Source organism: Zosterops lateralis (assembly GCF_965231275.1).
Source record: "Zosterops lateralis genome assembly, chromosome: 2".
In the NCBI taxonomy this organism is placed as follows: Eukaryota; Metazoa; Chordata; class Aves; order Passeriformes; family Zosteropidae; genus Zosterops; species Zosterops lateralis.
In genome coordinates, this window is record NC_139763.1 from 14,252,251 (window position 1) to 14,279,999 (window position 27,749).

General features: G+C 40.5%; 1 protein-coding gene across 1 annotated transcript; it reads left to right on the forward strand.

The window, feature by feature from the left end:
• Positions 1-4,428: 4,428 nt before the first annotated feature.
• Positions 4,429-25,754, forward strand: ACOT9 (acyl-CoA thioesterase 9). The gene is made up of 15 exons (XM_083884640.1): positions 4,429-4,520; positions 6,091-6,117; positions 9,021-9,066; positions 12,622-12,792; positions 12,885-12,922; positions 14,920-15,003; positions 15,589-15,692; positions 16,374-16,447; positions 18,473-18,540; positions 19,499-19,610; positions 20,665-20,755; positions 21,538-21,623; positions 22,378-22,465; positions 22,652-22,802; positions 23,051-25,754. Exons 1-15 carry the CDS (start codon positions 4,439-4,441, stop codon positions 23,107-23,109), a joined length of 1,281 nt encoding a protein of 426 aa, XP_083740766.1. The 5' UTR covers positions 4,429-4,438; the 3' UTR covers positions 23,110-25,754.
• The last annotated feature ends 1,995 nt before the right edge of the window (positions 25,755-27,749 follow it).

Here is a 27,749-nt window from a genome sequence, read left to right on the forward strand (position 1 = left end):
ATCCTCTTATCATTTTCAACCGAATGTTTTCTTCCTAATCTTTAGACCTTGTGTTTATGAGTTCACAGTTCCTTCTGGTGTTTTATTCAAGCCACTTAAAATTACAGTTTATCAACACCAGGCTGTACATAGAAAATAATATTAATATCTGTCAGAATAGTACAAATACTAAATAAATACTGCATGAGCAATGCTCAGAATTCAGGGCAAATGCAAAATTAACAGTTTCACGGGATAAAGCTACATGAATTTCCATATGCTGGCAATAAAAGGACCATAATTTTTCTTTATTATTTTTGAAAACATATTTTAGATCATTAGAACCCTATTTCTGCAGGCTATTATATCTTATCTGTCATTTGTAATTACGCAGTTTAATGAATTCGGGATTTAGACATAGCTAATTATCTGCCTGAATCCACAAATCATCTATATCGTGTGCAAATGATTTGGGGTATAAAAGTTACAGAAATAAATGTTGGGAAAAAAATCCAGCCACACCTCAGTTTGGGATACAGTAGAAGTATTGTATCTGGATCCAGTAGAAGTCCCTTTGGCTCTGATCCTGCAGTGTACTTAAGTCAGGGGGAAATATCTCAGGCTTTTAAAAGAAACCTATGCAATTTAAATTTTTCCTTATAACTAACAGGGGTTTGCACAATGAATACGTGTTTTTATTATGTATCACAATCACAGTTTTGTCTTTGTGTCTTTGGCACAGTCTTCTGCACTGCCCAGAGGTGATTCTTTTCATGGCACCTTGATTTTTGAACTTTCAGTACGCATGCATACCAAGTTTCCACTTTTTTTTTTTTTTTTTTTTTTTTTTTTTTTTTTTTTTTTCCCCACGACCAGATGAACGAGAAGCTTTACAATAGCGCCCTCAGCTTTTTCACGGGAACACAGAATGGTTTCAGTTGGAAGGGACTTAAAAGACCATCTAATTTTCAGGTGTTACCCTTTTATGTAACAAATATTGCGGTTAATATACTTTGTGTTTGCCAGAACATGTTTTCTCATATCCTCACCCAATCTCGCTGGTGCTTTGCTAAGTCTTCAGCAAGGTGTGCTTAACAACTTCACTGCTAACTTGCACCTCCTGTAAACACTGTTGTGCTGGTGAGCTGAAATGGCCAGTGAGAACCACACACGTTGTGGCTGGTGTGGAAGGCCCGGGCTGCAGCTGAACATGTGTATATATTGTTGTGGAGGCCCAGGGGCTGCTGCCAGGAGAAACACCCCTTAGATTAGAGTGAGAAAAACTTCCCTCCCATGGGCCTTTGCAGCCACATGTCAATATTTCATAGGTTTCGTTGTTTCATTGGTTTGTCAAGTTATGTCGCCCTGTTCAGCCCCATTCACCATATCTGCACCCCTCCTAGAATGTTCTTCCTTCCCTTGAACCCCACTGGGTTATTTTTGCTGCAGTGTTCCACCCGTGATCCCATTAGTCCCTCTGATTTCTAGCCACCCCTCTGCACCACGTTTCCCTATCCCTATTGGACCTTGACCCTCAGGATCACCCCTTTTTCTGGTATGTAACCCTGGACCCTTGGCCCCATTTTGGCTCTTATCCCTGGAACATATTCGGGGCTGTACCAACTATGATGTGCTGATAATGAACAGCACTCAGATTTCCAAATGGGACCTCGTCTCCTCGCCTTTACCATCAGCCCTTTATTAGCAGAGCCCGTCAGGCCCCGAAGGCACAGGTCACTCTCAGAGACCCGCAGTAGCCCGATGCTCCATATCCCTGTCCTGAGGAGGTGCAGACACAATTATGGCAAATGCTCTGGTCCTTGTGGGCTCTGTGGCGTCTTGGCCTCTCTGCCACACACCCCAATGCAGGCCCCATGTTGTCTCTGAAGTTTCTTCAGCTCCCAGGAATAATAATTATAATAATAATAAATAAAATATCTGATTAATTGAACTTGTTGATTATTCGCTTGTGCAAAACACACAGCTTATTTAACACAGCTTTATTTTGAAGTTTCTTCAGCTCCCAGGAATAATAATAATAATAATAATAATAATAATAATAATATCTGATTAATTGAACTTGTTGATTATTAGCCTGTGCAAAACACACAGCTTATTTAACACAGCTTTATTTTCACAGAATCAATTAGGTTGGAAAAGATCCGAGATTATCGAGTCCAACCTGTGACCGAACACCGTGTCACACAGACGCGGCACTGAGGGCCACACCCAGTTTTTCCTTAAACACTCCAGCACCGCCCTGGGCAGTCCATTCCAATGTCTAAACACCCATTCTGTGAAGAAAGTGCTCTACCTAATGTTCAACCTAAATCTCCCCTGGCGCAACTTAAGACCGTGTCCTCACGACCTGTCGCTGGCTGCCGAGGAGAAGAGGCTGAGCCCCACCGGGCTACATCCTCCTTTTAGGGAATGTACACAGTGATAACGTCACTCTTCAAAGTCTTAAGCCTCTTCTCCTTAGGAAACCCCGAGGTCTCAGTTACCTTCCCCAGCAGTGCCCCCCAGTGACGGGCGGGGGCGGAGGCCGCGTTCCGCAGGGCCGTGTGACGGCTCCGGGCCCAGCGCCAGCCGAGCGCCGCCGGCCCGCCCTCCCCACGGCACAGCGAGAAAACGGAGCGCTAAAAAGAAAAAAAAAAAAAAAAAAAAAAAAAAAAAAAAAAAAAAAAAGACGATGTTTATTAAAAGCGAGTTCCGGCAGGGCCCGCCCGCTCTGTCGGGCCCGCCCGACGACTAACGGTGTCCTGCCCCAGCCTCCGCCCCGGGAGCGGCCGCGCTGCGAGGGCACAGGGGCAGGGCACAGGGGCAGGGCACAGGGGCAGGGCACAGGGGCAGGGCACAGGGGCAGGGCACAGGCCGGGGATCCCGGCGTGGGCAGGGCGGGCGCTCCCAGCCTCAGGCGGCCCGGAGCCCGCTGTGTGCGCCGTGACCGCGAGTGGCTGGTGCGGGAGGACCGTGCGGCCCCGGTGACAGCCCGGCGAGCACCATGCTGCCCACCCGGTAAGGGCCCGCGTCCTCCGGCCCGGGCGGGGAACGGCGGCCGGGGGAGACGGTGCCCCGCGGGCCGGGCCTGGGCAGGGAGGCCGAGCCCCGATCCTCCGCCCTGAGGGGTTCGGGGCCGCTCCCCCCTGAGGGGCTGGGGGTGTTCCCCCCTGAGGGGCTGGGGGTGTTCCGCCCTGAGGGGCTGGGGCCGCTCCGCCGTGAGGGGCTCGGGGTGTTCCGCCGTGAGGGGCTCGGGCGCGGCCCGGGCGGGGCCCCTGGGGCTGGAGCAGCAGCGCGGCCTCGGGCGCGGCGCCGGGGCCGGTCCGGGCACGGGGCGTGGGGGCCCCGCGGGGAGCGGCGGCAGCAGCGGGGGGGGGGAAGGCGTGTGCCGGCCGTGACACACCGAGCCCGGAGGCTGCAGGACTCACACAGGCTTTCACCATTGCTGTTCGCGTCATTCTTGGTGCATACGGGACTCCGCTGCCTTCAGAGTTTTTATTTTTTTTTTTTTTTTTTTTGTGTATGTTTGTGTTCCCTTTTACTCTCTTAAGGTCTCCATGTGTATCTGCAGACAGTGAAAGCTTGTGTGTACATGATATATGTGTGTAGATATACATGAAAGAGGCAGAGAGAGATATGTGTAAATGCTTTTCTATTGATGACTGGGGACCTTCCGCCTTTCCTTTTTTGAGGTGGAACCCCAGTCTCAGAGGAATAAAATTAAGGGACCAACATTCAGTATTCCTTGTCAGCATGATCCTCTGGACTATCACAAGGGGTTTTATACACCCTCTGTGTGTTTTTGTGTTACCACAGTTATGCTTGCCTAGAGGAGTAGTGCTGGCTAGTACCTTGTAGAACACTTAGTGAATTGTGAGTGGATTACATTCTCTGAAGGGTTTCATGGTTGTCCTTTCTTGCTTAATGGCTAAGAGGTTTATATCCTGCACTTTAGGCTTTTTTTTGCTGCACTACTAAGCCATGGAGGAGAAAACCTTAGCTGAATGAGACTGCTTGTGAGACCTTGTGAAATCCTTTTTGGTGTATTGCTCCTTCCACTGCTATGCACACCAGCCAAGTGCAGGAGAAGTGTATGGTTAGGGTTGTGGATTATTTCCTAGAGGCACATGGACCCCATTTGTGTTAAGATGTTACAGGGTAGAAGCTGGTGTTGTCTAAGTTAGTTGTCTCAAGGCATCTGAATAGTCAATGAAGAGAACAGTTACTGTCAGTGACACATTCTTCTTTCTTGTTTTTCTATAAGTAAAGGTGTCAGTTGGAATTTCAATTGTCTTGGAACCATTGCACTGATAATATCTAGTTCTAAAAATCAAGCTGAAAATAAGGACTGGTGTTTCTGAAGTCACCAGCATAATTCCAAAATTATTTCCAAAATTATTTTCTTGGGATTATTTTTAACGACACTAAATTTTTCTGCTCTGCCTACAGGTTGTGCATCATGAGGAAGCTTCCTCCTGTTCTGGCTAGGACACTCACTTCTGGGACCAGTGCATCCCCAGGGCTTCCTGACATGTTCCAAGGTGAAGTAAATGGGTATAATCCAGAAAATTTAATGATGTTACCGAGGAGTTTATTTTTTTCAGGTCATGTCCCTTCATGTATTAATATAGTAATGAATGTCCCCTTGTTTGTTAGCTCATGGTATAAGTGTTTAGGAGGCAGCAGAAGATCAGTGTATGTTTGGAAGTGAATGGCACAAATATGCCTAATTCCTGAAATTGCAAATTTAGAGGCTCCTCTGCTTCTTCAGCCTTGACAGAGCTTGGTTTTTTTCTGGCAGGATAACTGCTGCTCAGCTTGGTCTTGATAGAAAGTCACTGTAGTGAAGATAGGTACCATGAGACTGGAGAGAATGGCCAAGAAATGGGGAATTGAGTGGAAATAATGCTGTACAAAACTTTTAATCTGTCAATCCTGTTAATTTCACAGATTTGTAGAAATCTTTTAATCGGATCAACAACCTTGTGAAATTGCTTTGTCTATAGAGCTTTGTGTTGAAAGTTTGTTTCAGTGCTCTAATAGTAATAAAGCATAATGCTTCTGTTTCAGAAGCTTTTTAAAAGATTTTCTTGCATTCTGATCCCTTGTATTGAGAAAAGGGCAGGTGGAAAACGGCTGGAGCTGGGTGCAAATAATTCCTTCATGGAGTTCTGCTTACTTCTTAGATCTTCTTTTTTCCTTTGTTTCCTAAACAGAAGTCACCAGTAGTTACTGGTTATCCAGTAAAAGAGAAAATGAAGGTTATTTGTTAGGGTTGTTAGAGAACTTATTTTCAGTGTGGTTAATTAATGGTAATTTAGGAGGTTAAAGGAGAGAGGCAAGGATACAGATTATTGCATACTGGCAACTTGCCCTGGTTGTTCATTTGAATATTTGAAAATGGTACCATTTAAAAGGCCAGTAAAAATAGTGAAACAGTGGGGTCATCCTGGTACTCCAAGGGGTATTAATATTTTGTGGACTACAATAACTGTAAACATTTGAGATCCTGTTTCAAAATTGTTCAGATTCAAAGTTTTGCTGATACGTAAACTATTCTACTGTTATATAAACTGTACCTTCAATTTGGTATCCATGCTTTCACAAATCACCAAATACTTTTTCTTAGTAGTTTTTCACGTTATTCCTTTTCACAATTTTGGGTTCCTGTTGTGAATGCCCTCACTTCTTCCATGGCTCTCCCAAAGGCTACACAAAGCAGGACTTTGGAATTTTCCTCTGAAAAAAACTCTAATCCCACTTCCTGAAAAATGCTCCAGATACTCTTTCCAAAGTTAATAGTGTTTTCAACAGTACATGGTAGCCCCAAGTTTGAAGAAATGTTTAGGATTACACTGCAGGCAGATACCACACAGAGTCAGTGGGCAGGGAATTGGAAAGCTGGGTTGAGAGGAAAGGACAAACTGAATTGAAAACAAAAAGACACTGACTGTATATCAGGCAAGGATAGATTGCCTTCAGTTACTGAAATTAGGGAATATGTGCCTAAATGGAACTGAAGCAGATAGAATCATCAAGTAACTCCTTACTGGATGTAAATTGTATTATTTCTTTTCATTGTTAATCTAACCTGTGTTTTGTACTCCACAGGACAGTCACCCATTCATGTGAATAATGGTGTGTTGTGGTAATTTGTACATATTAAAATATTTGCTATAACACTAAACTTACTCAGCTACTGTTTTTCCTTACTTTAGATTGATGGAAAGTGAAGTGCCATTATTCTTCTCTGTTTCCTTGCTTAAAGCCCCTTTGCCTTTGGCGAATGGCCCTGGTCTTTACTGTGACAGTGTTGTTGCACTAAATCTCTGTCAGCACACTCTGATAAAATGTTTCTAAGAGGCTTGTGGGATACAAAATCTCTCATGGCAGCAGCTCCCTCAGTACTTGGCTCCATTTTAGACCTTTGAATCTGGGCCCTTCCCAAGTCCAGACCAAGCTCTGTGCCAAAGCTGGTCTGCCTGAACCTGGGTGCAGCTGGGGAGGCACCAGCACGAGGGGCTTGGATCTCACTGGTGGAGATGAGTGCAGTGATCTTGTCCAGCTGCTCTCCTTGTCCTTGTCCTTTTCCACAGCACAGTGCAGATAAACTCAGACCCTGCTGCTCTGCATTGATGGTCCACTGATCACAGTTTAGGAGATACTGTGAAATATCCTATGTGAGCACGATGGAGAAGTCCCATTTGCTATAACTGTTTTGCACAGTTAAGACATTTGCCAGATAAGGAAACAAATACCTTATAGATTTTTGTGCTTAATTTTCTTACTTAAATTTCTGTTGTTACTTACTTAAATTTCTAATATCTAGAGGAGCGAGATAGTCTTCCCAGGAGGAAAAAAAGGAAAGAGTTAAAAACTATGTACTTATGAGCCATAAAATGGACTAGATTTGGCTTGACAACGTTTAGAAATGCTTTACATTTTGTCCCTTTTATTGTTAAGATTAAAATTTTAATGTGTTCTCACCCTGGAAAATATTTATTTTTATACCTGACACTGAAATCAGATGTATTAAATGGGACTAATAGCTTATATACAGTTTTGCAAGTTTGGACCTGAGATTTTTTTTCAGAGCTCTTTATCTCTTTAGATTTGAAAAGGAAGATGATTTTAGTTTAAACAAAGAGAAAGTGCCGTTTATTCCCTGTTCATCCCAGCACAGTCTGCACAGTGTTGAAAAATTGAGGTTTTGTGTTCTAGAAGCTTTAACAGTGTTTCTGCTAACACTGTACTGATCAAATGCACGCTATGGTGGCTTCACAGGTGGAGTTTGAGTAACAAGAAAGTAATACCTATTCTGTAAGCAAGCCTGCTGCTGCTTAAGGAAAAAGGAATTAGACCTTCCCTGTTTCCAAAAGAAATCAACTCTCAAGATTTTTAATCAGGTTTTTTCTTTGAAATTTTTTTTGTTCTTAAAATTGGTAGTAGAAGTTTTCTAATTCCAAAACATGTTTTTAGCCTAATTTTGTAAAGAAATAAAGCCTAAGCAATCTATTTTTTTGTCTTTTCTGCCTATCTTCTTGTTCTCCTCTTCTTCCAGAACCTTTTCACGTCAGCCAAAATAGATGAGCCACCTGTCTCAAAGAGAAACATATTTCCACAGATTTTGTGAAAATTGGCTTCCAAATCAGAGGTTTGTTAGGGTGCCAGAGCTGGTGCTGGGGTCAGCCACAGACCCTGGTGTTTGCTGGCTCTTGGTGAGATCCATGTGCTGGCTGGCAGTCGTTCCCTTGCCTGCCTCTGGCTCAGGCTGCTGCTTCTCTAACAGGCAGAGCACAAACCGGCCGGGAGTGCAGGGACAGGGGCTGAGGTGCTGCAGGGGAAGGAGCAGGGAATGGCAGGTTTGGGGTAGAGCAGTGGTGGTGCTGTGGGGGGAATTGGACAGAAGCTGAAGTGACTGAGGAGGGGAGCAGAGCTGAGTGGATCTGACTGAGAGAGTGGAATATGGTTTAAATCCTAGGAACCCAGCTAGACTTGCTCCACAGTTTATAGGCCAGCTTGCTGATCACTGTGGGTACTCTGACTGGGCATGTGGCTTGAAAAATGCCAAGCCTGATAAAGGATCAGCTTGTGACTCACCAGCAGCCTCTTTCAATTTTGCCATGAAATTCTGGATATTTTTGGTTGCTCTTCCTTGATGTGTCCCAAATATTTCAACTTCTTTGCATCAAAAATCTTAGCAAATGGGCACAGAATCCATTCTATACAATTCTCAGCTTCTGTTCTGAGCTTGAGAATTGTTGCTGCTTGTTTTCAGGTGTTTCCAAATAGCCAACATTCACCTGCCAAACAGCCATGGAGTAGTTTGGTAGATTTGATGGGACCTTAGCGCATTTAATAATATCACCCAAGAAGGAGTAGAAAGGATGCTTGTGCAGAGTACTCTTGAAATTTAGGAAAAACTTGTGCAGAACTAGTATTAACTCTGAGAGTACAAACAGGGCCATAATAAATCTGTATAGGCCTGTGTTCAGTGTCTTAACACTGTGTTCTTTCAGACTGCTAAAAATTTGGGCTGTGAAACCCTGCTGGCAAGAACCAGTCTGCTGATACTGCCTGCCTTTGTGGGTGGGATTATTTAACTGGTATTCTCCTCCTTCCCTGTTTCCCAGCTGCACTGTTCCCTTTTAAGTTCTTTTACGACTTTCTGATTTGTGTTATCTCCACAGTTTGTGTTTAAGCTATAATATTTTCACATCAAAAATTCTCCAGTGTAATCTTGATCCATGCTGTCTTTCTGCTGTTAATTAGCACTGGAGGTGACTGATTGCACTAACAAACACTCTTTGTTGACTATATGCAATAAGCTGTGGCATCATGTTACTCAACCCACTACTGTGATATGCCTACTAACAGCAGCAGTGAATTTGGCCAAAGTTTTATTACTGGGCTGCTATTTGCATGAATTTGCTTAATTTTCCTTCCTGTTCTGGGATGAGGGTTGTGCCTCTAACACCAGGCAACCTCATGTTGGCTACTTGCTGAACTGAGCTTGATTTGCTTTGATTTTTTTTTTCCAGTGCGGAGCAAATTGAGGGATATTGTGGGAGCATCTACCAACTGGAGGTACAGTGTGCATTACATGTATTTTACTTCATTTGTGAAAGCAGGGTGGAGCTTGGGGTTGTGGTAGTGGAAGTTACCAATAGTTAGCTTGCTGACAGGGACGAAAAAGATCCCACTAAAAGGTCATTGAAACAAAGCTTCTGAACTGGTACTGGAACTTTATGGATTACAAACTTCTAAGATTTCTCTGTCAGAAACAAAATACTTGATCTTGGTGCTTACAAGATTTGTCCTAGCTTTAAATCCAATGGGAGCTGGGAGCTGTGGAGTCTGGCTGTCAATGCTGTGGTGCCTCCTGAGTTATCTCTAGGTGGATTTCCCACATGGTGGATTTATCCTGTGCTGGATTCAGAGGCAGCTGAGCTTGTTCACTGTGTAGCAGGCTGCATTTGGAATGGCACCCACCCATCTCTCTTTGGAAAATTGTCAGCTGGGGATCAGGATCTCCTTAATCAGGAGCATCTTAAGCATCTCTTTTTAATTGCTCTAACTTAATTTTTGATTAATTTACATTTACTTTAAATAATTGCTGGTTTGGTTTTATTCAAGTTACTTTCCTCTCCCTCCATTACACTGAATAATCCAGAGTTGACTTTAACCCTCTACTGTTACAGTCTGGAAAAGTCAATATAGCAGTCTGGAGGAATACACATTGCAGTTTGGTTGGTCCCATGTTTTTTGTTAATTTTGGCTGTTTTTGCTGAGGTCTTTTTTCCCACTTTGTGCAGTGATAGGGAAATGAAGAGAGGCTTGCCTGGGTGAAGTGTCTGATGTGTCCAGGCCGTCTGACTCAGTTTATTTAAACACAACTGTAGGCATTCTAACAAAAATGCCTGAATCTGGGAAGCTGATTTTTGCTTAGTAAGAGTAGTGTCTAAATATGAGGGGCTTGAACTTTTCTTCAAGTCAGCTAGAAAGGGCTCTAGAAATTGTTTATGAAAAAGCCTTTCCCACATCCCAGAGTGGCTGAGGAGGAACGATGCGATATGGAAACACCATTTGAAAACTGAGATTTTAGAGGGCTGTGGTCAAGTCTGGTCTTCTGTCCATTATTTTCCCCCCACTGCTCCCATCACAGAGAGAGCAGACTGAGGCCAGGATCAGCACAGCAGTGTTTTTCTTAGACTAGTACTTCTCTTATGCTGTACAAAATACAGCAGAAATGGTTTGCAGAGTACTGAATCCTTCAGCTGCTGTGAAGAAGTAAAGAGACCACAGATGGGAGTGCTTGAGAATGACAGGTTTAGTACAGAGAGGTTTGGTGGACATGGATTGTGCAGACTTTGAGAGCCCACTTTAAAAATGGAGAGTCAAAGAGTTGATGGATGTGGAGCCTGAACAGCTGGGGATTTAACTGAGTTAGGCCACAGAATGACTGAAGAGGACAAATCTGAGGAGCAGCTTGATAGAGGTCCTCAAAAGGGAGCTAGGGAAGGACTGAGGTGCACATTTCTGGAATGCAGGGAGAAAGGAGGGATGCATGTTGGAGGAACATCTTTAACCACTGATTTTGCAAAAAGGAGATTTTGGTTTGTGATTTCTCTTGTAAAATCCAGTGGCATTTTGTGTTCATTATTAGAAAGAAATATCTTGCTTGTGTGTTTATTCTGGTTTTATACTTAAATTGTATTTTAAACTATTAATCTGGTCATTGTTAAATATAGTCTAGATGGAGTTGTGGCCATTTCAGAAATTTATAAACATTCCTCAAAATGTTTAGGGCAGGTACTAGTTAATATTTAGATGAATTAATGTTACTCTATTACTAGTACTGCAGTGTATAACAGTATTTGTCTGTTGAAAAATGTTACTGCGTTGAACCCAATATTTATGCATATCGAAGAGCACATTCTGAAATGGAAGTCAAGAAGAATTCTGCTGCTGACCTCAGAGGAGCCAGGATGGAGCTGGTGAAAACAGAATATAATTAATTTTTTTTTTTTTTATTTAGGTTTCTTTACATTTGTAGACAAATTTCTGATTTACTTTCTGATTAATTTCTTTTAAGCCTTTCACTGAAAGACCTTGGAAAAAACTTTTTAAAAAAGCATGCAGATGCATCATCTTGGACCTTGCATCTTTCTTTAGTCATACAGTAATATTCCATTCCTATGCAGTGGAATAACTTTAAACATTAACCCTCTGCAGGAGGTTGTTATCTTTGTTTCCTCTGAACTCCGTGGTAATCACGTTGCCCAGATGAGATAAACCACATCTCATGCTTAAAACAAACAAACAAACATTTTCTGCTTGATTTTCTCTCTCTTCGATCATGAATTATAAGTATTTCCCCAGAACTTATTAATCAGAAAAGAGGGACTATAAATATGTTGAAGCTTGACTTTCTGAAATAATACTCAAGCCAAGTAAGCCTTGAACCCATAATTCATCCAAAGTCAAAACTTAAAATTTCTTTTTGGTGAAAAGGTTTTCTGTTGTTTATGTATTTTTTTAAGTTGGTTTTGTTAAACACAGTGTCACTGAAACCTCTGCAATTCAGCAAGCACAACTTGAAGGAATGGCATGCATCCAGAAATCTGCCATTAAGTTTGGTTGCTTAGTGTTTTATGCCTTCTCTTGCTCTGTGAAATGAATCCATGTTTTTGCTTAGTGCTTGGCTTTATACCAGGACTGTTGCATGTTTAACCTTTAGATTTTTAATACATGGGTATTGATTCTAGGGATGTTATGGAATACTTGCTTTATTCAGTCAGGTTGCATTTTTAAGGGGAGGGAACTTTGGAACAGGTAAGAGAGCATGTTGGGCAAGACTGTTACATCTCGTAGATACCTGTGCAAGGAATCAACTTGGTAGATTGGAAAGAAGGGACAGTAAGTTACACCTTTCTCCATTTCAAGAGTTGCAGCCCCTCTGATTTGGTGGTGCTGGAAAAGCAGCTCTGAAGGAATTTTTCTCCCTTTTCTGTGTTGTTTCTTTCTGTAACTTTCCTGTATAATTTTAGGATGTCTGCATAGGAAGAGAGAAAGAGAAGTAGGTTAGTTTTCTTTGTCTTTTAGCTTGCTGTTAGAACTGATGCTGCAAAGGGGGAGCTCACCTGTGGATGATGGCAAGTCTTAGCAGATTAGTTCTCTTGTTTAGTGCTAGCCAACACTCTACATCTATTTAACTTCTTGGGAGAGATTGTAAATTGATGGTCAGTCCTTTAAAATTGGCATTGTGGGAAGATTTGTGATATTGTAGCTCTGGAAGACATGAATATGCACAAAATCTCATGGGTTGTTAAATTATGTGTGATTTGTTCTTTTCGAGGGGAATGATTTTGGTAGCATTCAGAATTAGATGCATTTTGTCCATCTCATTAATGTGAAGTATGTGCTCGCCACTTGCACACAAACTATTTCAAAGATTTCTGCAGTAGTCTTGCTTAGCATCTCTCATTTTGTGCATTTAATTTTCTTTTCAAGGCACACTCACCGTGTCTTGCTATTTCCACTATTTTTGGTTTTAACTTCAATAATCATTGATATGACCTCTTTTAGTTAGGGTTTGAGTTTCCTTCTTCTACTTCAGAGTAAAGGTTTTTTTCTTACCAGGGATCATGTGCAAGCAATGCAAGAAAGAAAAGCTCTTCATACATTATTGGCAAAGCGGCAGGAAGATCTCCCTCCTAGGAGAATGAAGGATAGCTACTTGGAAGTTATTCTACCTCTAGGAAGTCAGCCTGAAATAAGAGAAAAGTACCTGAATGTACACAACAGCGTAAGGTAACAAAGCAACCATGTTACATCTACCAGAAACTGTTAACTTCTGTTTGCCATGTATGTAAGTATTTAATTATCAAACCCCTATATTGCAGGTTTGGAAGGATACTTGAAGATCTTGATAGTTTAGGAGGTAAGTATATAATTATGTTCTTGTAAAGGCTGCACAAAGTGAGTTTGATTACTGCTGAGCACTGGTTGGTGTGACACATATGATTTTGGAGGGAAACCCATAATTCTGCCATCTCAAAAGGGAAGGCATAAAAGAAGATACTGGTACTGAAAGAGAAGGAAGGATAATAAAGAACAGATGGAAGCAAAATTGTTTGGCTTCCTGCCTCTGTCAGATTTTTAAAGGACCAGATACAAAAATACTTTACTGAAAAGTGATCCTAGATTATGAATTTGCACTGAGTGTGAACTCAGAGAAAATTTGCATAGTGCATACTGAAAATGAAAACTTAGGGTTTTTTTAAATCTTAAAACCTCAACCAAAACTGCCACAAACACCAACAGTTAATGAGATACAAATATTTTAATCTTCCCTTTGGGGAGAAGAGAGTGAAATCTGGAAATAATGTAATGTATCCATTGAGAACAAATTAAAAACAATTGGTGTATCTGCAAATTGTTGTTAAGGGTAAAACTAACTCAGTTGTTTCATGAGTTAACTTTCTTAATTTTTTTTCTCCTTTTTATTTATTTGTGGTCTTGAAAAGTTCACCATAATTTTCTTTTGTACTATAAATGTGAAGTTGTTAATAGAACTGGGAGATACTTTTTCTTAAAACATCACCAGGTGACTTCCTCCTTCATCCGAGTTCCATAGCCGGTTGGGAGATTTTTGATGGAGGTTCTTGACAAAGAATTAAGTGCATATTAAAGGAAAGTTATGAATAGAACATCTTTTTTCTGTTCCTTCTGAAAGTCCAGATGGACAAAATTGAGGAAGGCAGAAAAAGAAATGAATGCGTGTCCATTGAAGATAGATGAAATAGCTGCATGACTGGTATTTCTTCTTGGGTGGTGGAAGATACTGGTTTCAGTATCTGTCCTGAATTAGAAAAGGAGACTTCAAACTGTTGGCTACCCTGCATTGTTAGATAGGATAAGCCCATTTTTCATTCTGTGCCTTGTTTAATTTCCCCAGAAATCTGTGAAGATCTAATTTTTTTCCTGTGACAGCATAGAATATCTTTGCCTTGTTTGCTGTCATACTGGGCTCCAGTCAGTTCCCCTGGGGATGTATTGTTTTGGGTTAATCAAGATTCTCTCCTGATTAAACAATATTCAGGGTGGTCATATTGGCTTAACAGGTTTTAGAATTGTGACTTCAGTAAACATAGGGAAAAAAAATCTTAGATTACTTGGAAGGCTGGAGATCTTTCAGATCACAGAATACTCTGGTTTGGAAGGGTCCCCCAAGGATTATCAAGGCCAGCTCTGAAGTGAATGGTCCATTTGGGGATTCCCTCTCTCTTATCTCATTAAATACAAGACAGATACTTTTGATAATGAAGGTCTGTGTTGAATGACAATTACACGAACATTAGGAAAAAGCCTATCTTTGCAGCATTGAATTACTCCAAGGAGTCTGTTTTCTTGGATGTGCTTTTATGAACAAAGCTAATTAGTTTAAATAGTAGTTTGGCTAGTAGTAATTGCAGTGTGATAAATACCTCTGACTATGGTTTCGTGCCTGTAAGGCACAGTTTATTTAATCTTTAAAGGAATCAGTATTTAAAAAGTCCTCAGATAGCATGTATCCTTGGACAGCCTTCCTGAAATCAAAATAGAAGATAGGAAGAGTCTGAGGCAGGGAGCTGCAGAGGTAGAGTGAAGAGATTATGTGGGATTGGAAGTCAAATGATGAGCTGGTTTAAAATGCTTGGTTAAATTTATCTTCATAGTAAGTAAATATGCATAAAACTGAGACAGCTGCTGCTGTTTTTTTTAAAGCAATCCCAAGTGTTACATACATGAAGATGTGGAAGCTGTGCTCTCCTATAGTAGGATACTTTAGTTTGTGTTTTCCAGGTACCTCTTATGCTTTGCAAAGATGACTTTGATCTGCTCTGCTCTGCTTATGTTTTTGTTAAAGAGCTACCTCTATTTTTGATCTCTTTGCAGTTCTTATTTGCTACACTCACACCAAGCAGGAAACGCAGCAAAGATCTCCTTTATCCATAGTTACAGCTCTGGTGGATAAAATCAGTAAGTGGCAATTGAGTAAATAAAGTAGTTTCATCTGCTTGCCTTACTCTTTCATCAGCTACTGCCTTCCCATGGTTATTTTTGAGGATACCTTTTTCACTTCTGTTTAGTTCACTTCATCTTGTTTTAGCTTCAAAGTCTTCTGGCTTTTGTTGAAAAGAGGTGGGAAGAGGGTCTTGTAGATGCTTTTCAGCATTTCATGTATCATTTCCCTTCAAAACACAACTTTCATGGTTCCTGCACTTTTGTGTTTAGTTTTATTTTGGCATGCAGATTCTTAGCTTCATTATTGAATGCTATTATTCTGGTGGAGTTGGACCTTGCTTGTGTTGCCTGCTTTGCTGAACACTTTCTTGGGTCTGCTGTCCACCTGTGTGCCTGCTTCCTACTCCTGTTCTGGCTTCAGAAGTCTGCAGAGGCAGAAACTGCAGACAAAGCAATGTGGTCCCTTGCAACAACTGTCTTTTCTGGGTTGTCTTTGTGTGTTGCCAATTTCAGATCACATAGAGGTCCTAGGGAATCTGGCCAGTCCAGTATTAGTTGTGAGTGATCTGTCTCCAGTAACCCCTAATGTTTGTCTTGTAGTTTTGTGCCAGAAGATTATACAGCCAGATTGTGACATCAAATTCACAGGCAATGTTTCTTGGGTTGGGAAGACCTCCATGGAAGTGAAGATGCACATGCTGCAGGTTAGTTCCTGGGACTTTTCTCCATCTTATGATAGGCAGGAGGTGCTTCAGGGGGAATTTACAAGAGCGTATAGTGACAGGACAAGGGGGAATGGCTTCAAACTGAGAGAATGAGTTTGGATGAGATAGTGGGAAGAAATTATTTACTGTGAGGACAGCGAGGTACTGGAACAGGTTGCCCAGAGAAGCAGAGATGCCCCATCCCTGGAAGTGTTTGAGGCTGGGTTGGATGGGGGTTTGAGCCACCTGATCTTGGAAGGTGTCCCTGCCCATGGCAGGAGGATTGGAACTGGATGTCACTAAGGTTCCTTCTAACCCAAATCATTCTATGATTCTGTGATAATTCAGGTAAACAGGTAATTTTTTTTTATTCAATTGTTCTCCTTAAGCCTCTGATGTAGAAGATGTTACACCTTTTTGTTCTGAACTCCTCCCCTCCCAGCTCAAAGTTTTAAATAAGCGTTCCCTGGTAAATGTTTACATTGCAGAAGTCCTGAAATGGAAAGTTTTAAATTATTTCCTTATCTTTGACCTATTGTGAGAAGTGTTGGAAAGAATGACAGAATGTGAAAGTAAGCAGAATTAACAGTATGATTTAATAGTTTATGTCAAATAAATAGCTTGCTAAGCACATTTCCAATTTTAGAATTCAGTAATTTATTTTTTTCCTGTCTCTTTTAGCTACATGATGGTGATTACAGCCCTGTGTTAGATGCAACTTTTGTCATGGTGGCCCGGGACCCAGAGAATAAAAGGTAATTTGTAGGACAGGAAAGGTTTCCTGACTTCTGCTGTGCTGAACATGGCAGCTTGCTCTGTGTGTGTAGAAGCCATACAATATAGGTGGTAAATAAACCACATAGTTGATGCTTTCTGCTGGCAAGTGTGAACTTATCTGTAACAAACTTCAGACTTATTTTAGCAGTCATGATACCAGGAATTGCTGGTAGTCTTAGGATCTGACCCTTTTTTTAAAACAGATTTTTTTATGTGTTTGAGTTACTGGTTTGAATGAACACAGAAGTGAATGAGTCTGCCAGAAACCCACTTGCATTCTAGTAGTTTGAATTAATGATTGAGTTTCGGTGGTTAAATAGTCTTTGAATGAATAATACCATTAATTCCCTAATAGACACTTAATAGGTGTCATAAGAATAATTCAGGTTAAAACTTGCTTGCGTAACTAAGATGGAACTGGTAAATATACCCACAGAACTTTAAAAAACCCAGACACTTATTTTGTTATTTTCCTGCTTTTACTTTCTCTGTATTCCTGAGTTATTAGAATAAAAGGCTGCTCAGTTGCTATTTAGGTTTATGACTCCAGCATCAGAAAAATTGCCTGTAATTCTTACCTCTTTCCTATATAGTCTGCCCAAGTAACAAACATTTCTCTGTTTCTAGTTAGTTTAAATAATTGCTTGTATTTAACAAAGACGTGTTCAATGAAGATGTTTGATTTGATAAAATTATGTGGTCCTGATAACATTAGAAGTAGTTTCTAGGTTTGTTTTCTTCAGATTTTTTCCAGAACAAGTGAATATAGTATACATTAAGAAAACAAACTGTATTATGGTTCCCACTTTAAAGACTAATTTTTCAAAGTATTGACATCAAATCTGATGTAACTATACAGTAGCAGATTGACTGAGGACAAGCCTACATAGACTTGTGCAAGTAGATGCAAACTTCAGTGGCTGTTGTACAAGCTAGCTGGCCACAGGCCAGCTGGGGTTTGGGAGCATTCTGTCCATATAAGGAGGGTATTTATGTGAGGTCAAAACCCTTCAGAGAGGTACAGGTTATGTTAAGTGGCTGTAGGCACACAGAAACAGGGTTGTGTGGCTTTGGGACCATAGCAAACTTGCATCTCAAGAGCTTGGGGCTTGGCCAGGAGAGCTGATATAGATGCGTGCTGAGCTGAGGGGAAATGAGCTCTGTGACAGAGAAGGAGCTGGTGGATTTCCAAAATCCAGAGGTTTAGCAAACCGGGAAAGTTCACTTTGTTCTAAGAGAAAAGCTCCTCTTGTTGCCAGCCCAAGTAAAGGCTTGGGGTAGAGATGAATTGTTCTGCAGGTCTGTATGTGTGTGTGCATTTATGTATATGTATGTTGTTCTCAGCATTTGTATAAATGTTGAAAGTTGAAAAATAATTATTAGAAACTATGGGGAAGGACAACTCTTGAACATAAGTGTTTGTCTCTGCTTGTCCAAATAATTAAATGTTATATAGTTAGGTTAAAGTAAACTTATTTGTGCAGTAAAATAAACACAGAAATGTTGTGCTCAAGGCATGTCATAATCTTTGATAAGTGGTACACGTGGTAAACAGCTTTTGGCTGTTGATAAGGCTGTCAAGGGAACGTGTACATTATAAAACACTTGCTAGTTACAGCACCGTGCTTCTTCTATTCCATGGGGAATGGAACCAGTCAAGTTTTGATTTAGACTATCCTAGATCATCAGGTTCTCATTTGCTGAGTTTCTGAACAGCTTTGTTCTTGAACAATCTTCATTATAATTTATGAGTACGATTTCAGGTTCTTAACCATAGATGTGGCACTTTTTCTTTCCTGATTGCACTGGGTGGATCACTTAACTACCTCTTCAGAGTTAAAGCTAATGTGATATTCTGTTGGCAGCCATATTTATTTTTATCATATAACCTAAATTATGTAATTTCATCTTGTATGTAAGCAAAAATGGAAGATTGTTACAATGTATTTATGGGACAAATTCTTGTAAAGTTTGTGACTTAAAAAACCCCTTCCTGTCCATAGGCCAGCATTTGTTAATCCACTCATTCCTGAGACCCCTGAGGAGGAAGAAATCTTCAAGCAAGGGGAATGTATGTCATATTTCCTGGTAGTATGCACATCTACCTCAGTTTCAACTTAATAGCTGGGAGGAAGCAAAGTTCAGGATTTCTGCTACTTAGAGATGCTCCTCATTAGTTTAAAATCAGATTTTTGTTCTGTCTCATTTGTGTCAGTAGAGAGTTTAAGAGCCTGCTACCACATGCTTGGAAACTCTTTGGCTAAACTGACAGACACTCCTGATTTGCTCTGCACACCCTCTGGACTTCTCCCTTGGCAGGATGCTCCCTCTGCTTTGGATCTGAGTGCAGCACAGGGACTCTTAATACTCTGGCCATCTGATTACTCCATACGGGCCTGCAGGACGTCACAGCTCCTCACCTGTCTGTGTGCTCGTGTTCCTTTTGGAAAGAAACTTAGGAAAAGAAAAGTGGGAGAGTAGGGGAAGGAGCATGTAGCTCCATCCTCATTTGTTTCAAGCTGGAGTTTTAAAGCGGAGAATTAGAAAAACACTGAAGACTAAATAAACTAGACAGATGATCTTTTAAGCTAAAATTTCAATTGCTGAAGCCTATGGTAATGAGTTCTGTCATAAACTTCCGTTCTTGTACCACTGGCAGAACCTGAAGCTGATTATTCTGTAGGGTTTCTTGTTAGATACTTTGTGAGTATTCACTCTTGTGAGTACCTTGAGGGCAGTAGTCAAGTTTTCTGTAGGAGCAGTGTGTGGGTGTCATAAGATATGTGTAGAAGTTCTTCATTGCATTGGGGAGGTACTAGTAAACTTCTGCTTTATTTTTATTTCATTGCAGTCAATTATAAAAGCCAAATTTCTCTTTGGGTCTACAGGACCATGAAATTACATTTTTTAACTTACAGGGGAAAAGGAAAAATGGAAAGATGGTTCATTTCAGGTTAAAATGTTCAGAGCCATTATTTGTTTTTTTCTTCGAGCTTTAATACCGTGTTTTGTTTTGTTTTAATATTCAGTGAACAAGTTGAAGAGGATTGAGTTCAGCACTGCTTCCTTACTGAAAATGGCTCCCACTGCAGAAGAAAGAAACATTGTGCATGACATATTCCTTAATACACTGGACACAAGGCAAGAAGAGGAGGGGTGGAGGAGAACTGACATCTTGTGAAAGAGAAAAATGCCTTTTGAGTGGGTGCTTGTAGCAGGGTAGTCTGAAAAAATGCACACTTAAATTCTGTGGCAGTTTATTTGAAATGCAGGTACAAACTTCTATATGACATCTGCAGCTCTTAGAAGAGTCTTCTGTTGTTCTAAACAAGCTGTTAGGAGTAATTTTAGGAAAAACGTTAATGATGTTTAACCAGATAAGAGAATGGAATGGTTTTGCAGTCATGACTTGCACAATCAGTTTTCTGCCATGATATCTAATTTAAAAAACAGTGAGGGCAGAAACTGTCCACCTTTTAACCAAATAACCTACCAATGAGTTTTAAATACAATACCTGACAATATTATTTGAAGGAGTTGTTAGCATACTTCTCTTATACTTGAGATTGGTGCGAAGTCATCTGATGCCAATAGTAATAGATCAACGTCTAATTACATTAGTGCAGTGTTGTATTTGTAATAATTTATAATTTTTTTACCTCATTAGCCTATACATTTGTTATTTTTAAAGCTGTTTACCAAAGGCAGACCTGCTTTCCCTTAAAATTAGCAGTTGTACTTTGTACACTTTCTGTCTGGGTTTGAAAACTTCAAAAACTGTCTGCATGTTTGATGTTGAATTATTCTATTAGCTCACTGTGTGCTTTTATTTCCTATTATGACTTAAAAAAACAGAGCAAGGCTTTTCTGAAAAAGTGGGCACTTTGTGGTTGTGATTCATCTTTTCTTTCATGTACCTTTCTCAAGCCTCTTCATTCACGTAAACTTGAACATTAGCAGAATTTTTTGAAAGATCAGGAACATAGGTTTATTGCAGTAACAAATCAAAGGACAGCTTTAGATAAGGCTTCAAGGTCAGCTGGAACAGTGACCATTTCTGTTTTGGATTTATTTTGATGTTCTGTGTTTTTGTGGGTTTTTCTTTAGTATGTGTCTACATTTGCTATTTATGCTTTTTTGGCTTGCTAAATTCTGCTGATTCTGTGGACTATAAACTTTATTGTCTCTTCCAAAGGACGGTGAGTTTCCGGAGTCGTAAATTACCACCCAATTCAGTGTGGATGGAAGATGCAAAGCTAAAAGGCCTGCAGATTTGCCATCCTGAGGTATTTTGAAAAATATGAATGAATTACAGAAAGTTACTTAAAAAGTAACTTTGAGAGGGAATTTTTACAGGGCCATGTAGTGACAGGACAAGGGGTAATGGCTTTAAACTGAAAGAGGAGAGGTTTAGAATAGGTATTAGAAAGAATTTTTTTACTCTGATTGTGGTAAGGCTCTGGAACCCAGAGAATTTGTGGATGTCCCATCCTTGGAAAGTTCAGAGCCAGACTGAGTGTGGCTCTGAGCAACCTGGTCTTGTGCGAGCTGTCCCTGCTCATGGCAGGGAGTTGGAGCTAGATGTCTTTAAGATCCCTTCCAACCCAAACCATTCCATGACTATGAATTTTGGACTAACATTAGTCAAACCATTATTTTGTTTGGCTTCTGCAGTCCTCGCAGTTTAGAGCCTAGTTTCTTTTGCCAGTTTTTTGTTATTTGTATGGATTACCAGTGCAAAATGGATGATTTTTAATGACCTTGTTTTCTTACCAGACTGTTCATTCTATGTAAAAAAATTCCTTTGCAAAGTGTAAGCAAAATGTTTTGGCCTTCAAGCTGGCCTTCGATTGCTGATACAATTTTGAGTTGTTATCTTATGCTGTCAAATTAGTCAGATGAGCTCCTATTAAGTAAAGTTGCCTTGGGCATTTTGAATTTTACATACATATTTTAGTAGTGTTTTTTATATATTCAGGTGTTGGGACTTCTGTTAAATACTGTGAACTGAAGTGCAGACTTCAACACAAGGCTTTGAAAAGAATTTGGTATTTGTTTCTATGTACAGGAACGGAACATCTTCAATAGGATCTTTGGGGGTTTTCTCATGAGAAAGGCATTTGAACTGGGATGGGCAACTGCTTGCAGCTATGGGTGAGTTATGGACCTGCAATATTTATATAATCCAGAGCATTTTGCTCATACACAGAGGTTGGGAACCCAGACTAATCAACCTAATGACAATCTGGTGTCTGGTAGAATTGTGCACTATTAGTGCACAGTGCTGCTTTACTTGAAGCATCTATCAAATTTACAAAGAGATTGGCATCTTGCTCCTTGGAGCTTGGGTTTTAAGCATTACTTGTCAAGATAGAAAATACATCCATTTTCTGTTTTCTTTTATCTTGCCAAGCTATTGAGATGGACTTTTTAACCGTATAACATTTTCTTTCTATCAAATAAATATTACATCTTTGCATTCAGTACACAAGAGGAATGGGTTCTAAGCTTCTTCTATTAACTGAGCTTAGGAAGTGTGACTGAAGTCATCACCCAGCAAAGGGTGGGTTTAATGGGGTGTGCAAAGCCTGACATAAAAGTTTAGTAGTTTGTGTCAGGGCTTGAAAAACTGAGGCCTGAGCAATGCTGGCGTGAAGATTGTCTAGCAAGTGTATGCCATAGGATATAATAATGGTGCAATAATGTATCCTTGGAAAGTGTGTACTTCATTGATGTGAGAGATTTCCTCCTGTGATGATGTAACTCCTTAACGCTTCCTGTAGCCTCTGTTTAAGGAAGAGATTTATTCTCTAGTAATGTTTAATCAAAATGCTGACAAGTAGATATTTTAAATTTCTGCAAACATCCTTTTTATTCTTGAGAAGAAATGTCTCTTTTGCTTCCTCAGGGGTTCCAGACCCTTTATTGTATCTGTTGATGATATCATGTTTCAGAAGCCTGTTGAAGTTGGATCCTTACTACTGCTTTCTGGACAGGTAGGAGTTGATTTCCTTTTGAAAAGGAGCAGACCTTGTCTTTGCTGTCACCAGTGTTAGTCACTGATAATGAACAATGTGTTATGGGAGTGTGTGACTTTTCTTGTTAAACAGTGTAATAAAATCTGTTACAGTTTTCAGCACTGGTGATAAATTACAACTCTAACTCTTGTTTTAACTGTGTAGGTCTGTTACACAGAAAAAAACTACATCCAGATTCGAGTACACAGTGAAGTTTACAATGCAAATACCAGGGAGCACCACACTACCAATATTTTCCATTTTACATTTATATCAGAAAATGAAGTCCCACAAGTTGTACCTAAGACATATGGAGGCAAGTATCCCATTAATATGTTGTCAGTAAAGAAGATGAATTTCTTTCTCTTGGAACACTGGCCATTTTAATACATGAACTATTGGCATTTAAATAATTTAACAGGATTTCATGGCAAGTGACATAGATTTTATGCTTTGATGACAGTGTGGATTATGTCTTTCTTTTGCCAGCCTGTTTCGTTGTAGTTGCCCAGTATTGATACTAAGGTACTAATGTGTGTCTCTCTTTTCTCCACTTTGTTTCAGAGTCCATGTTGTTTTTAGATGGGAAGCGACACTTTACTGCAGTCATGAAAGAAATCTGACAGGCACTGGTGCTGCAGCAGCAGCATGCTGTCTTGGCAAGACCTGTCACCAAAGGTGGCTAATGGACAAGTGCTTGTAGTACTCAAAGAAAAACCCAACAACCACCCAAAACCAAACCAACCAAACCCAAACTCCACACCAAAATCTGCCTTTTCAGTACTCTTCATTTATTTGCATATATTTGGATTTTTTTATTCTTTACTACTAGAATTTGTTGAAATCTTTTACATGCCAATGCTAGGAAAAGAGGCTGAAAAAATACAGTCCTAGGCTTTGGATAGACTGTCTTTGTCTACTTTGAGAGATTTCATTACCACCTTTACTGTCTTGTCACCATCTGCTGCCTTTCCCTTAGTAGCTCTCCTTTGTGATTCCCTGATAAGGGATAGAGTTCTGTCAGAAAAAGGTGTGCAATAAGTACAGGTGAAGCAATTTGACCTACATTCTTGTGTAAATTAAGGGTTAAGGGTCATAAATCTTATTTGAACAAGGGCACATGCATCTAAGCAGCAGCAGAGGCTCAGAAGTTGCTGTGCACAGTGGAAAGCAGGTGGTTCCCATCACTGGGGATTTTACAATGCTGTTGCTGCTTCTGTTTGGATGGTTTCATGTTTCCTTGGGAGAAAACTGATTTTTGAAATCAGGTGACTAGATGGTATTTTCTGGCACTCTGTGTCCTTGCCAGCCTCTTCTAACTTTTTGTTTGTTTGTTTGTTTGTTTTAATATATAACTGTGAGTTCCTTAGTGAATTATTTCTCATGGCTTGGAGACTAGAGGTCTGATTGGTGAGACTGGGAAATGGTGTTGTAGAACAGAACATTTTGGTTTATTAAAGACTGGGAACAAAAAAGTTAAAATGCTGCCCAAATGGTAATGGTGATGTTTGGTGCTGCAGTTAGGGGTCTTGAGAATCTGTGTTGAGCAACTCCCAGGTCAGCTGCTGAATGATGGGAGGATCTTTATCCCACTGAGGGGTGGTACAGTTAGAGGACAGTCTCCTCCTCAGCTGGATTATTTATCTGTTCCCTTGGTGGACTGTAGTGCAGTGAGTATTGCTCAGCTCTAAAGGTTTACCTGTGAAGGACAGACAACTTCCCCAACACAGGGGACACCATGGTGGCCATAACTATGGCAAATAAATAACAGGAACAGAGTACTTGATACTGAAGTGCTTCCGATGTAAGGGAGAAAGCTTTAATAATCTCCAATTTCTGGCACATAAAGCCCAATTTCTTGAAATCAGGAAGCTGAGTGGATGGGAGACATTGAATTTCAGCAGGGAGTATGTCACAAGTAGGAAACTGGATCTCTGGTACCTTCACATCAAAACTGATGTCCTAACTGATCAGGACACCCAAAGAGGAGTTGGGCTCAGCAGTTAAACTGAAATGTGATATCTTAAAATACACAAGAACAGATTCTTGCTTCCCTGTAAGGTTTAAAATCTTTTGAAAAGAGATGCAGCAAATAGGAATTACATTAATCAGCACAGTTGCATGAAACATGTTGATAAAATAAAGCAGCATGGTGAACTTTTATTTCTGAGTAAGAAAGTCTGAGACAGTCCCAATTAGGACCAATTTCCTTTGGTGCTAAGATGGCATGAAGTTCATGACCCCTGGCAGCTCTTAGCTATTCCTGATAGGAATTGTAATTGAGCATTTTAATAATCAGCATGTTGCACATCAGCCTTTCCTTCTTAAAATTCAGCTGCTGTATTGGATGAGTTAGATGGCTTTCCAGAGGAGGCACAGGGGTGGCCTATCCAGAGCAGATTCATGCATTGGCCTGATGGTAAGCTCATGGTTCCTTCCATAGAGTCTCTCTTCAGCCACTTGAGTGCTGACTCAGCTCTATGACATTAAAATCTTCTTATATGGTTATGATGCTGTGGAGATAAATCCTATTTTCTGGGTTTTTCTTTTTAAAACTGACTCTATTAGACTGACCACACAAATAAAGAAAGGAAATTGTATCTCAGCTTCTTCTCCTTTGTTGCAGGGATCAATGTTGACTATTAATAAATAGGAAAGCAGGAAATAAAAGGATCTATTTCAGAACTATGTTTTACTCCTGAGTACCTGCAGGTTTTTATCACTGACCCAGTGATCCTACCCAGATCACTTTTTTTATAACACATATAAGTTAAGGGGATACCAAATTCATCCTCTACTGACTTTTCATCTGCATTTAAAGATGAATTTATCATAATTTCTAAATTCAGCCTTTGGGAAGGGGTTGGAGAGGAGAAGAAGAGGTAATAGATTATGGAGGAAGGTCTGACATCAGAACCTCTGGACACAGTGAAGAAAATGAATGCCACAAATGAAGATGCATAGAAGAATTGATGTGTTCTCAAAGTTCATGATAACTTAATCACATACCACAATGATTGTAGTTACCGAATGTATGTACAGCCATACAGAATGTGTGTTTGTGTATACATATGTAAAAGATACATTCTTTTCTGTTTATTGCTATATATATATGTACTCATGTATTTTTTACTCTGACATGGTAGCTCCAAGCTGTCACCCTCTCTGGTATCTTTGTTCAAGAGTATGCATGCTGCTTTGTGCCTTTGTGTGTGTGAGAGAAAAATGTTCTCAGATCTCACAGAATTAAAATATTTCAACATAGTAATTCATGTTGGGTTTATGTTGCAACTTATATCCAGCCTGTCACTGCCGTAGGTGACTAATCATTACCACAGAAGCCTAAAGGAATTGCTAGAAAATCTTTTTATTTATAGTGAGCTTATCTATATAATTAATTGCCTGTGGCTCTGTGGCAGAAAGCAAATGTCTGTGCCCATTGTTTCTTGGAATACAGTGAGGAGGAGCAGGATTGCCTCCCCTTACCCTCTCACTTAATAGTGATGTAAAAGGAGATTTCTGTGGGATTGGCTGAACTCAGTGCACAAAGGAGTGCCTTGTTTCAAATGTTTTTATTTTTCTGTGGTTAAAAAGCTACTAAAACTATTCAAATTTCATTAGACAGCTTCTGATAGGCCTTTTTCAAATATGCACCTTTCCTTTACAGCCATGTCAGATTTTAAAGCCATGTCACATTGTACAGATTGTTTTTCACACATTGTTTTTCTTCTGGAAAGAAGTTTGCAGGAGCTGGTGCAATGTGGGCCATTGAGCAATAGTTTTAGTTCAGAAACCTGCTCTAAACTCACACCATGCTCAATTGGTTTTACTGCGCATTCAGTCCAGCCTTTGATGACACTGGTTTGATTGCTGATCCTGCTCTGAATGCATTCTTAATTAGGCATGGGAGAGATAATTTCTTCCTGGGCTAGGCACAAGCTAACAGGAAAATAAAAGGGTAAAATACTTAGCTTTCATGAAAGAGAAATTAGGGACTCCTTTTTTGGAGGATGTGGTTGGATGAGCAAACCTGTACACAAAATACACAAAATTCTCTGCCAGCAGAGATCCTCATCCCTGCAGGGCTCCTGTCCATGAGGCTGGAGGCCCTGCTGGGCATTGGCAGGTTGGAAAATACCTGTAACATCGAGTCCAACACAAACCTAATACCAGGACAGGCTCCCAGCAACGTGGTGTTTATTTTTTGGATATACTTGAGTTTGCAGAGGAAGAGGTTTTTGTGGGCAAGGAGTGGGCATAACCCAGGAAGGCTGCAGAGGCTACATCAGCTAATAACATCAAAAATATGTGCCATTATTATTATCTGAATTGATGCTTCTTCAATACTTCTGGAAGTGACATCCAGGTCTCAGCTAGATCCATCCTGCTTGGAGATGTGGCTTTCATCTGCAGACCTCACCACCATATATAGTTTACAGCTGAGGGGGGAGTAGAGGGGTGTGGGAGGCTTGCCCAAAATAGCAGAGGAAGTTGAAGACTGTCTCATTATTAGTCATTACTTGCTTTGCAGGAGCATTTTTGCTTTTTCTGTTGAAGACAGGCTTACAATGGCATCTGCATTTTATGTACTTCCAAGAGAGGCCCCGAATATATCTTGAGGCTTGGGAAAGCAGAGATGTATGAAATTTAAGTTTTCCACTATTTCAAACCTCACATGGAGTACTGGAAGAACAGACCACTTTGTCATTTGTTCATTTCAAGTATGTACAATCACATGGCAACTCAAGTCTTTGCCTAAGGACTATTTCCCTATTTCCCTTTTTATCCCCATTGAATGGCATTAAAAAAAACCCAAAAAACCAAAAAAACAAATCCCTACACCATCCCTTATCTGAAGCTGTAATTGGACAATTAACTCCAATATGCAAATAGATCCAAGCTTATAAAAGTGTGAGACCTTGTGACTGGTCATCCATTTTGTGACCATTTTAGGTCCATCTTGGGTGCAGCCCTGGCCTGGCTCTTGTGCTGCCCAGGGTGTACCCTTAAAGGCCTTTTGATGAATATCTACTATGAATACCTACTTTGTTCTCTTGGCACTTTCTAGTCTCTTCCAGGTCAGCCTCCTCCAGGCATCAGTTCCCATTCTGCCTCTGTTTCCCTCTAGATGGGATGAGGGACTCCTTTCCCCAGACCTCACAGGAACAGGGAGGCTGAGGCTCAGTGGAGCTCTACTTGCTCTGCCTGTGGTTCCCTCTGCCCCTCGTGTAGGTGTTATTTGCATCAGAGCTGAAGTCAAGTG

Coding starts and splice junctions, on each gene's coding strand:
- ACOT9 (XM_083884640.1), top strand. CDS start 4,439: ATGAGGAAGCTTCCTCCTGTTCTGGCTAGGACACTCACTTCTGGGACC. Junction 15,004..15,588: donor AGCTCTGGTGGATAAAATCA/GTAAGTGGCAAT, acceptor TTTGTCTTGTAG/TTTTGTGCCAGAAGATTATA. Junction 21,624..22,377: donor GCAACTGCTTGCAGCTATGG/GTGAGTTATGGA, acceptor TTGCTTCCTCAG/GGGTTCCAGACCCTTTATTG.